The sequence below is a fragment of the Pristis pectinata genome, chromosome 11 (assembly GCF_009764475.1).
Source record: "Pristis pectinata isolate sPriPec2 chromosome 11, sPriPec2.1.pri, whole genome shotgun sequence".
Lineage (NCBI taxonomy): Eukaryota > Metazoa > Chordata > Chondrichthyes > Rhinopristiformes > Pristidae > Pristis > Pristis pectinata.
The window spans coordinates 13,394,525-13,407,386 of record NC_067415.1 but is presented as its reverse complement, the minus strand read 5'-3'; the positions used below and the strand labels follow the sequence as shown (position 1 = coordinate 13,407,386).

Below are 12,862 nucleotides of genomic sequence, written 5' to 3'. Positions count from 1 at the left end.
CCCAGTCCTAATGGTGGGTTTATAATCCATAATATACAAGTCATTAAGGCGCTCCAGTAAACATAGAGAGTATGCTCCCATTGCCAGAATGCTCAAGAATCAGGAAATGTAAAATGAAGGTTGACAAAATAATCACAAGTCACATGAGCAAAACATTTTTACATAGTCAGTGCTTAGACTTTAGAATGCACTAGTAGGGATTGTCATGGGGGAAATTCAATTTTACGCTGGAAGGAAAACCGGCTTAGAATTGTTGAGGTGATGCAGCAGAAGGCTTGGTGGAACAGCCAGATTGACAATGCATGATGGTAGTCATGGCAGGGTGAAAGATCTCTTTCCTCTTAAAATGGCTTTCCATAGTTTGAAACCTGCTTTCATTCTATCAAATTAATTCACTTTTTACAACATACAGATTTTCTATTATATTAAAAATGTTCACACTTTCATTTTAAAATGATTTTCCAATTTTGAAAACTCACCATTTTGCAGATTTAACCTATTAACCTGCATACCACCATACACGGATAAAATTTTATAAACAATTGTGTTAACTTTTAACCTGTTCAATTAACCATTTCCCACTATTCCCCATATTTAATTATTTAGAACTACACAACAGCCTGGATTTATTCTGGCCATTTAACCTGCTTTTCTTCCCTCACCCAACCTCTCGGATTTTAACATAACTTTCCATGATTTTAAAAGCACACAAACATGTTCTTTACACAAACTCTGAAAGAAACTTATTTTCTTGCTCTCCTAATGTTGTCCATATTTTGCTTTTTTACTTCATTAGCGATACAATGTTTTGATGCATGCTGTGGTTGAGAAATATTTTGCATTTTCTTATCCTTCTGCTTTCCCAGATGGATGGAACAGATTGCATGACATTATTTTGAAGAGAAAGGGAGCTCTCCCATTGTGTCCTAGTCAATATTTATCCTTCAGACATTATCACGAGAGCAGTTTAATTGGTTATCATCACAATGCTGTTTATGACAGTTGGGTGTGTATGAACTGGGTGCTATATTTCCTGTATTACAGTCAGTATTTCTGTTATAGAATATGGAAAAAGCTATGTCTATAATTAATTTGGCTATATCCTCTGACGCTTTTCTGCATCCTCCTCACAACTCATTCTGCCACCCAATTTTGAATTATCAGCAACCTTGGATATATTACACTTGGTCCCATCATCACAAATTACTAATATAGTTTGTGAAAAGGGCCCATGTACTTTTTCTAGCAGCAGCAGCTCACTGTTTACAGCATCCCAACCTGAATATTACTCACTATTCCTACTCTGGTTTCTGTCCATTAGCCAATTAATCCATGCCATTGCATTACCAAGATCTAAAATAACAGAAATTGCTGGAAACATTCAACAGATCAGGCAGTATCTGTGGAAAGAGAAATAATTAACATTTAGCATCCATGACCCTTCTTCAGAACTGTTTCTTTATCTACAGATGCTGCCTGACCTGCTGGGTAGTTCCAGCATCTTCTGTTTTTATTTTGTATTTACAGCATCTGAAGTTTTTTGATTTTCTTTTACCATAAGTTTATTAAACAAAATAATAACATATGTGGCACTCTATACTGAAATTCCAGATCCAGCACACCAAAAGGTCTTCCCTCATGAGATATACAGTAACCATAAAAAACAAAGATTAGCCATACACAATTTCCCTTTCTGCCCAACATTATTATAATTTGATAAATGGCCTGTTAACACTTCCTTAGTGATAGATTTCTACTACTCTGTTACTGATGTAACAAAGTAGTAGAAACTGATGTCAGGCAAATTAGCCTATGGTCTCCCATTTCTCATTTCGGTCCTTTCTTTAGATAATGTAGTTACGTTTTCCACCTTCTAATCTGTGGGAACCGATCTAGAGTCTAGGGAATTATCTCCATGGCCACCTCCTTCAAAATTTTAGGATGTAGGACATGAATTAAAAATAAATGTAAATATCTTGATCAACAAACTTTACGCTGTACTCTTATTTGTTTTTACCTGTACTACCTTAATGTATCTGTATTGTGTAATGAATTGTTCTGTACAAACGGTATACAAGGTTTTCACTGTACCTCGATACAAGTGACAATAATAAACCAATACCAATAAATGTGACAGTGCGTTAATCTAATTTTCAGCTTTATATTGTAACAACCAAGTTTTAGCAAATTAAATCAAAAGGCTGTGAAAAGAAAACGTCTGAAACATTCTTCCCTGCTGTATAAACGAGATAGTCCAACATTTTTTTTGACTTGGTACAGCGGGGAACTTTGATGAAAGGTCATTTACCTGAAACATTATCCGTTTCTCTCTCCACAGATGCTGTCTGATTTCCCTGCATGTTTTTATTTCAGATTTCCTACTTTTTGGCCAGTGTGAGAACATCAAAGTGAATGGGAAGCAGGAAGCAGAACTGATACAGAGATGCTGAAGAAATACACAAGGACAAATTTAAGACCTACAAAGGTTCCAGGGAGAAATGATTGGCCAACGACAAAAATATTTACTGCATGATAAAATACGTACATCCTCTTAAACATTAGGCAGCAGGAAGAGAAACATTGTCCAATCAATGTGCAAATTAATGTCAGAAAAGGAAGGAATACAAATAGTGCAGAAATGTTTACATTCACATTGCATGGGAATAAGAAAACAAAATGAATCACTGCCTAAAAGGTGGAAGGCAAAAAATCCTCCATGGAAAATTATCAGTAGGATATAGTTTCCTTGAAAGGCAATTGCCATGTCCTTTGCTAAATAGTTTCCTAGCAGAAAGTAATGAGCCATTTTTACTCATTATGTGACTCTGCTCTGTAGAATTTGAAGCCTATCACATATAAAGTTTACATTGATTTTGATATATTGGTTGTATTGTTGATTTCAAAAGGCCTCAATTTAAATTACTAATTGAGACATGGTAACTCATGGAGTTTATGCATCCAACTTATTTGCCATTACCCTTATATCAACATCTCTTTAAAGTCCACCTCTGTTATACCATGGCTATCTCCATTGTCTTGGCCCCAGCTCTGTTTTGAAAACTGTAATCCCTTTATTCTTTCCACAGATGCTACTTCACTAGCTGAGTTCTTCCAGCAATTTTTGTTCTGTTACAATCAGCAGCAAAGATATACCGAACTTGAGTAAGGCTGAGCTTTACAATTCTGTGCATTGCTCAGGTCTCCATATTAAAAATGAATCTGGAGTTTGGTGAAAGTGCAAACAAGATTTACTGGATGGTACCAAAACAAAGAAATTACACCCATTGGGAACAGGTTGCGACATTTACTTCAGAAAATAGAAGACTTGTAGGACACATGATGGAGATCTTCAGAATTATTATAAGTGTTGTGAAGAGAATATTTTCATGAGAAAATCCAAAATAGGAGGCCTTCAGCTACTAATCAATCCTACAGGAAAATGAGAAAAGTTAATTAATTTGAGTGGTTAGGCGACATGGTAGTGCAGCAGTTAGTGCTGCTACTTCACAGCCCCAGGTACCTGGATTCAATCCTGACCTTGGGTGCTCTGTACAGAGTTTGCATGTTTCCTCCATGACCATGTGGATTTCCTTTTGGTGTTCCAGCTTCCTCCCACATCCCAAAAACCTGCTGGTAGATTAATTAACCACTATAAATTACACCTAATTACAGTTAAAGCTGTTTCCATTAAAAGACACAAACCTGTAAATGTAGATCATTCATCTTCCAGGCATCAAAACTTAATACAACATGCTGGACATTTTTACCAGCATGCACCACAAGGAGAGAAACATAAATAACATTTTGCATTAATAATTTTTTGGACAGATTGTTTAATGTACAATTTTGTCCAGTACTAATTTTGCAACTGTCCCTTTCCATCTGACTTAAAACCACAAAAGGCAGCATTGAACTCAGAGAGCAACCCATAGAGCAGAAAATAGAAATGCTAATTTGAATCTATGAACTCAAAAGCAGAAACAACTCTCCTTCTCCATCAAAAATTCTTTGATGATCAACAAAATGTTTATGTATCATTTTAAATATTTTTTAACCTAGTGAGGGAGAAAGATTTGAGAGATTTATAGTATATAGTTTTGTTTTAATTTTGTGAAAAGCAGAGCAGTTTCAGTTCCCCTGTGACTAACACATCAACTCTTGTGAAAGTGTAAACAGGCCAAATGACATTTGCAATTCTACACAGCTGAATTCTGGTGAATGCGTGTGTATGCTGTCACTTAACTTTTTCTGGTTAAAAAAAAACTAAAAGATTCTCATTTGTTTCTAAATGAAAATCAATAAAACTGCAGATGCTGGAAATACATAAACAAAAAACAGAAAATGCTGGAAACATGCACCCGTGGAAAGAGAAACAGAGTTATTGTTTCAAGTCAAACAGTCTCTGTCAGAACTGGGAAAGAGAGAAAAAACAAGTTAGTTTTAACTTGCAGGGAAGTGGGGGGGGGATAAATAGGAAAGAGAAATAGCTGTGGCAGGACAACACGCCTCAGTTCCTTAGTTAGCTTGAACAGTTGGGCATGTCCTACAGGTCTGACATTAGCAACCATAACACAAAGTAGCGTAATCACCATCCAACTGCCACCAGTAACTCATTTGACCTCGTCTCACCCCATTACAAACATTCTCTTTTGTCCTATCTATTGCTATCCCAAGGATGCTGCCTGGATTGGAGAGCATGTCTTATGAGGATAGGTTGAGTGAGCCAGGGCTTTTCTCTTTGGAGAGGAGGAGGATGAGAGGTGACTTGATAGAGCTGTACAAGATGATAAGAGACACAGATTGGGTGGACAGTCAGAGACTTCTTCCCAGGGTGAAAATGGCTAACACGAGGGGGCATAATTTTAAGGTGATTAGAGGAAGATACAAGGAGGATGTTAGAGGTAAGCTTTTTTTTTTACACAGAGAGCAGTGGGTGCGTGGAATGCACTGCCGGCAGAGGTTGTGGGAGCAGATACTTTAGGGACACTTAAAAGACTCTGAGAAAGACACATAAATGAAGAAAAATGGAGGGCTATGTGGGAGGGAAGGGTTAGATAGTTCTTAGAGCAGGATAAAATGTTGGCACAACATAGTGGGCCGAAGGGCCTGTACTGTGCTGTAATATTCTATGTTTCCCCCCAACATTCACTGCAACTCTTTTTTTTAAAGTTGCTGACTTTTGCATTTTCAACAGCTATCAATAAAATCACAAGTCACCTACACAAATTAACAGGGCCAACCTTTCATTTTGAACCCAAAATGTTTCTAATTATTAAAAGTCTAAAATCTCATCTGCTGAGATTTGCATAAATTGACACAATGACCATAACACAGCTTAGTTAATGCGGATTCTTCCTTTGTCTGATCGGCCTTTGATTAACTTTACATTAGCTTTATTTAGTAGGTACAAGCCAGAATTTTTGTTTTTTTTTTTACAGAATAAACACTTATAGACAATGAAATGAATATTAAATAGGTACCCGTCTCACTGAGACTACATTAACATTACTGAAAATGATTGCACAGTTAGCATCAGTTCGTAAGGTTACTTTATAACTTAATACCACTCAACAGCCATCCAATCATTGGAAGCACATGTTCCTACATTTTGAATTTGTTTTTGAAAGGACTCTGTCATGTGTTGTTAAATAACAGCCACCGTTCTTGGATGGCATCACAGTTAGAAGGTACTTTTGTGTAACCAGCTGCCACTGAGGGTAGTAACAAGCACAACTTTATGAACTTTATTTCAAAGGGTTCCACACGGCAGTCTGATGACCTTAGGTGTTACGCAATGGGAATGCAAATAATCTGATGCAATGCTTTGTCAAAGTGTCTTCCTGATAACCACCGTTAACTTTGTTCCATTCCTGCCATTAAGGATAATGCCAAGGATTCCACTGTTGAGTTAAAAGGAAATCAGGTTATCCATTACAGTCATAATTGATTTTTACTATAAACAATGCAGGTAAATTTTAATAAAATTCAATAAGCAGAATCAGAAATGCAAATTTACCTATTCAGTTCCCTGTGTTTTATTTTCAATGTTTCACTACAAAATTATTTACATCACACATTTCTAACTTTATGCTCTCCACACTTTGAGAAGCTATGCTCATTTACTAACATGCAACACTCATTTACGAACTTGATACAAGAAACCAGAAATAAAGGAATATTTAAAAAATTGGACTTCTTTCCTTAGAATTAAGAAGGAGATGGCAGTGTGCTTTCATAATCAAGATTTTTAGGACTGCAAGGAATCAACGGAAACAGCGTTAGTGCAGAAAAGTAGCAGAGGTAAAAAATTATTGAATGTCAGAACAGAAAGAAGGGGCTTAATAGCCTACTTGTCCTTCTGTTATGAAGGTGTTAAAAATTACAAAAGGTGCTTTCAGTGTTTTGAGAGCAAGAGCAAAGAGACAGGGTCAAGATTCACTGAAACACCTTAATAGTGATGAGTGAGAGAAACTTTCATCTCCACACATGAACAACTATTGAACCAGAGAATAGGTCAACAGTGAAGAATAGAATTAAAGGAAGAATAAAAAGGGACAGAGAATTATACCCTGTATGATTAAAATTAATGCTTGGCTTGAGCAGAGTACCAAAACAGAATCAGGCTATTGGCCCCAGTTTATGTTGGCTTATTTCTTCTAACTTCCACCAAACAGAAATTGGAATCAACAGCCTGCTCCCATGCCATTATTATCTGTAGGATGCTTTAGCAACTAAAAGAATTAAGACACAATCCACGCACTAATCCCTGCTCAAATTCTACATTACCTTGTTGGGAGTTAACCATAGCCCCTGATTATATCTCATCATCCATTGCAGCTCAGGCAGGGACCCATGAGGTTCCCATTTCTTGGCACCAATTATTAGCACAACTAACCCATTAAAATTTGCAACATGCACTGAATTTAAAATGTTGGTTTAACCTAAGTTCTAAAGAATTCCACACATCCAAACTAGCTGCTCATATGCAAATCACTAACTCCATGGCGTGATTTAAAGAACAGGCATTGTTTCCAATAAATTCAAAAACAGTATCAAACAGAGAACAAAAGCCTACATTATGCATCAGCCAGAAATTTGGAATGAAAACAGAAAATACTGGAAATGCTCAACAGGTAAGGCATTTGTGTACACATTCTCACCACAGATGCTGTCTGACCTGCTGAATATTTCTAGAATAATGTTTTTGTTTCAAAACACATTTGATTTCTTAATACAGCTTGTGGAGTCAATTGGGCAAAAAACAATTACCACAGTTAATTAATTGATATTTGTAATAGCTGATTTAGAGTACTGATATCAGTTAAGCTGATTTCAGTTAAGCTATTATGACAATCATTGGGTACTGAAGTAAAAATAAAACCTGGAGAACAGTTATCTTCCTTGATTTAAAAGGGTATCTATTACATCAAAATGAGCCCAAATATTTTCTTTGAAGAACGCACAAGGATTGCTGTTCCATAAAAACCCAATGTAGTGGTTAAGCAAAATGAAACAATAGATATTTTTCTTCTTTTGGCAGTTACTGCATTCGACAATTCACCCTCTCATGAAGACATCAACCCCTTATCCAGAGTAGACTTGCTGGCTATCCTAACAATTTTTGAAAAAAAAAGCATCAACTTACAGTGAGGAAATGATCCTCTACAAACAGCCTTGTTTAGTACTGTCACCAGAAACATGTGGCAGTTTTTGAAGTCAGATTCCATTTTCTCAATAGACTCAATCCTAAAAATAAAAGGTTGTGACATGTAAGTTAAGCTCTAGAAACAGTTCCACAGATAAGTGCTGCGTTTTCCATATATTTCTGAGTGAAATATATAGAAACTACAGTTATATCTATACATTTCTTTAGATTAGAATATTATATCATAGTTTTCAATTTATACCAGCTTTCCACACCTCACTGTAAAAATTGTAATGATTCAGTTTAATATTTTGGTTGCCAAGAACCCTCAAACAATATAGTTGCAAGCTTCCTTCTGTTGCTCAAATACAAAATAAAATGTAGAAGCAACAATGTGTGATGGAGACACGGGAGAGTTAAGATACTGGAATCTGGAGCAATACACAAAAAGCTGGGAGGAACTCAGCAGGTCAGGCAGCATCTGTGGAGAGAAATGGACAGTCGATGTTTCAGGTCAAGACCCTTCATCTGGATTACGAATCGTTTCATGACCCAAAACATCAACTGTCCATTTCCCTGCAAAGATGCTGCCTGACCCGTTGAGTTCCTCCAGATTTGTGTGTGTTGCTGCAGGTAATAATGCATGGCTCCCAAAAAACTTTTCTCAAATTAGATAATAACTGACAAAATTAATGCAGAAATTAATATACTTCATGAGACCATCCTCTTAAAAACACTGAAGCTATGATCAAAATAAAAATCACATCATTTGGAAACTGTTCTTCTATACCTGGAGCACCAGAATTTTCAAATATATGAAAAAAATTTATATGACAATATAGAGTCATAGAACAAACAGCATGGAAACAGGACCTTTGGCCCAACTGGTCCATGCCAACCAAGATTCCCATCTAAGTTAGTCCCATTTGCATGCATCTGGCCCATATCCTTCTAAACCTTTCCTATCCATGTACCTGTCCTAGTGCCTTTTAAATGTTTTTAATGTACCTGCCTCAACCACTTCCTCTGGCAGCTCATTCCATATACTGACCACCCTCTGGGTAAAAAACTTGCACCTCAGGTTCCTATTAAATCTCCTCCCCTCACCTTAAACCTGTGCCCTCTAGTTGATTCCCCAGACCTAGGACAAAGACTGTGCACATTGACCCTATCTATGCCCATCATGATTTTATACATCTCTATAAGATTCCCCCCTCATTCTCCTACGCTCCAGTGAATGAAGTCCCAATTTGCTCAACCTCTCTCCATAACTCAGTCCTGGCAACATCCTCTTCAATCTCCTCTGCACTCTTTCCAGCTTAATGGCATCTTTCCTATAGCAGGGTGACCAAAACTGAACACAATATTCAAAATGTGGCCTCACCATCTTGTACAACTGCAACATAACATTCCAATTTCTATACTCAGTGCCTTAACTAATGAAGGCCAGAATGCCAAAAGCCTTCTTCACCACTGTCTAACTACAATGCCACTTTCAGAGAACCATGCACTTGTGCTCCTAGGTCCCTATGTTCTACAACACTCCCCAGGAACTTAACGTTCACTGTGAAAGTCCTACCCTCATTTGTCTTCCCAAAATGCAACATCTCGCATTTAGCCAAATTAAACTCCATTTGCCATTCCTCGGCCCACTTACCCAGCTGATCAAGATCCCTCTAAATCCTGATAAATATCTTCACTGTCTACCAGGCCTTGCATATTCTCATCCAAATCATTGACATAGATGACAAATAGCAATGTGCTGAGCACTGACCTCTGGGGAACACCACTCGTCATGGGCCTCCAGTCTGAAAAACAATTTTCCACTATCACACTCTGCTTCCTACCATCAAGCCAATTCTGTATCCAATTAGCTAGCTCTCCCTGGATCCTATGTGATCTAACTTTCTACTGCAGCCTAACATGCGGAACCTTATCAAAGGCCTTACTGAAGCACATATAGACTATGTCTACCGTTCTGCCCTCATCGATCTTCTTGGTTACTTCTTCAAAACACTCTATCAAATTTGTGAGACGTGATCTCCCACGCACAAAGCTGTGTTGACTATAATTTCATTTGGGCTGTCACTACTTCAAAATATAATGCAAAAACAGCCCAAATAATTGGAATGTATCATTGCAGCACCAAGACCAAGAAAATAAAGAGAAGTTGAGGAACAGATTAACTAATCAGTTAAGAGACTGATTAATAAGATGAGAGGTCATGGAATTACAGGTAGGATAACAGAATGGGTGGAGCATTGGCTGGTTGGCAGGAAGCAAAGGGTGGGAATAAAAGGATCTCGTTCTGGTTGGCTACCAGTTACTAGTGGTGTTCCGCAGTGGTCGGTGTTGGGGCCGCTTCTTTTTACCTTGTGCATTAACGATTTTGATGATGGAGTAAATGGTTTTGTGGCTAAGTTTGCGGTGGAGGAGTAGGGAGTATTGAGGAGACAGGAAGGTTGCAGGGAGACCTAGATAGTTTAGGAGAATGGGCAAGGAAATGGCAGATGAGATTCAATGCTGAGAAATGTGCAGTTGTACACTTTGGAAACAGAAATAAATGGGCAGATTATTATCTAGAAGGAGAGAAAATTCAAAGTACAGAAGTACAAAGGGACTTGGGGGTACTCGTGCAGGATACCTTAAAGGTTAACCACCAGGTTGGATCGGTGGTAAAGAAAGCGAATGCCATGATGGCATTCATTTCGAGAGGTATAGTGTATAAAAGTAAGGAAGTGTTGATGAGGCTCTACGGGGCACTAGTGAGGCCTCATTTGGAATACTGTGCGCAGTTTTGGGCCCCATATCTTAGGAAAGATGTGCTGATGTTGGAGAGGGTTCAGAGGAGATTTACGAGGATGATTCCCGGAATGAAAGGGCTTACGTATGATGAGCATTTGTCGGCTCTTGGACTGTACTCACTGGAGTACAGAAGAATGAGAGGGGACCTCATAGAGACATTTAAAATATTGAAAGGATTGGACAGAGTAGATGTGGCTAGGCTGTTTCCCTTGGTGGGTGAGTCCAGGACCAGAGGGCACAATCTTAGAATTAGAGGGTACAGGTTTAAAACAGATGAGGAGAAATTTCTTTAGCCAGAGGGCAGTGAATTTGTGGAATTCCTTGCCAGGTACAGCAGTGGAGACCAGATCACTGGAGGCATTTAAGGAAGAGATAGATAGATATATAAATAGTCGGGGTATCAAGGGATATGGGGATAAGGCCGGAAATTGGGGTTAGAATAGGTTTTTTTTCACCTGCTCCCCCCCCACCCCCCCAATTTCTCATTTCTTTTTCTTTTTTCCCTTTTCCTTGGAGCAGACTCGATGGGCCGAATGGCTTACTTCTGCTCCCTTGTCTTGTGATCATTCGCAGCAATTAAATACAAAATGTGATATAGACAATACAACTAGTATCAGTATAATTTCTCTTTAAAACAATTACTCAATATAAATTCAGCAAAACACAAAACAACAGCTGGGCTCCTTCAGGAATGTTGAATTTGCAATCTATGAGTGGACGATTGAAAGGAGAATTTTGAAGCATAACTGCCAACATTTTAAGCCAAAAATAGAGTCAAAAATGCACTACGTACTTTGAAACTCCTAAACTAGATTGCCAACGATCTGCAAACATTAGAACTAAATTCAAAACTTTCATGATCGCTTCCTTCACAAAGCTTATCTGAAAGAAATTTCACAACACATTTATTAAATACTACATTTAACAGTATAATCTATTCAAATTAGTATAACTGAAATATATTAGGTAGATTTGAAAACATTCATTTTAATAAAATAATTGCTTACTGGCCACATTTGTGATTACAGAAACAATTTTTCACCAAAAATTATTACTAAAATTAAAGATCCCCATTAATTGTTACATGGTTAATATTTGCCTCCAAAACCATGAATCAGAACAATCAAATGAACTTACCTTTTCCCGCAGTAAACAACGATCATAAATTGTGGATAGATATCTATAATGAATTTTTATCAGTTGGTCCAGATCTTTAGCTTCCTCAATTTGGTGCTGAAACTCCAGACCTGTACTATGTAATATCTAAAAATATAGTAAAGAACAATTGGTTTCAGTTACAGGTATTCATATTTAAAAACATACAACATGTATAAACAGATGAACATTATAGTGAATATCAGAGCTTTGAAACAAAAATCCATGGATTTTAAAATATTAAAAATGAAGCTTGTTATAATAACTTTTTGTTAATTACACATAATATTTCTTTCACAATATATGACAATTAAATATAATTGCACTTACAAGTTTATAACACTGAGGAAGTTTGCTGGATACAGAAACCTTTGAATCTCTTTGGGATTCAATTTTGATGCCTTTTATCAGTGTAGGATTCCTTCTAATCAAATGAGTGCACCCAAAGCCCACTAAATTATGCATCCTCTAGTATGAATATGGAAGAGCTTAATAAACAATACAGAAGTATTCCAGGGTAACAGGTCGCCAAAGCATATGAATGTAAACTACATACAATTTATGCATATATTGTCAACACTATACATTTTTTTGGTTGATGGTGTAATTTATTTTTATAAAACCTATTTTAGCATGAATGTAAAACTAAGGGATCGTCATTTAAGACAGAGATGAGGTGAAGCTTTCTCTTAGAGGTGCATGAGTGTTTGGGAATCTCTTCCTCAAAAGGCGGGGGTGGATTGGAAACAGAGTCTTTGGGTATTTTTAAGGCAGATACAGATTGATCCTTGATAAGCATGGGGATGAAAGGTTACTGGGGGTAGGCAGCATTGCAGAGTTGATATTACAATCAGATCAATTGTGAGGGCAATTACTCCTGCTTCTAATTCCAATGTTCATATAGTATGTATGTTTTTATCTTTTGTTTTGGGGGGAGGGGAGAGAGGGTGAAGAAACAAATTGGTCAAATAAAAAGTTATGAAGAAACATGATTTTGAGTGCACCTATCTGATCATGACTAAGAATAGATACAGAACCACAGAATCGACATTTCCCATAGCCCCACAAATTACTTCCTTTCAGATAATTATCCAGCTCCCTTTTGAACTCTACCGGTAGCAGATTCCTGATGCAGAAAGATATTTTCCTTGCGTCACTTTATATTGCTTTGCTCACATTTTTCATCTCCTGGCTCTTAACTCCTCTGCCAATGCAAAGTTTCTTTCTATCTATTCTGTCAACAGATTTCACGTTTTA

General features: G+C 37.3%; 1 protein-coding gene across 3 annotated transcripts in view; it reads right to left on the bottom strand.

Annotated features, from left to right (window-relative positions):
- Positions 1-2,105: 2,105 nt before the first annotated feature.
- The window catches only part of tubgcp5 (tubulin, gamma complex associated protein 5), a 53,934-nt gene continuing 43,177 nt past the window's right edge, over positions 2,106-12,862 (bottom strand). Inside the window, exons 20-24 of one of the 3 annotated variants that reach the window (XR_007957178.1) lie at positions 11,588-11,713; positions 11,244-11,332; positions 7,646-7,746; positions 3,538-5,900; positions 2,106-3,429 (exon numbers count right to left, since the gene is read on the bottom strand). Coding sequence is in view for 1 of the 3 variants with exons in the window: in XM_052026595.1 (XP_051882555.1) it covers positions 5,854-5,900; positions 7,646-7,746; positions 11,244-11,332; positions 11,588-11,713 (363 nt within the window). In the remaining 2 variants the exon portion in view is untranslated. Of the gene's footprint in view, positions 5,901-7,645; positions 7,747-11,243; positions 11,333-11,587; positions 11,714-12,862 lie in introns of all 3 variants that reach the window. The other 2 variants (XR_007957179.1, XM_052026595.1) reach the window with 2 other exon arrangements.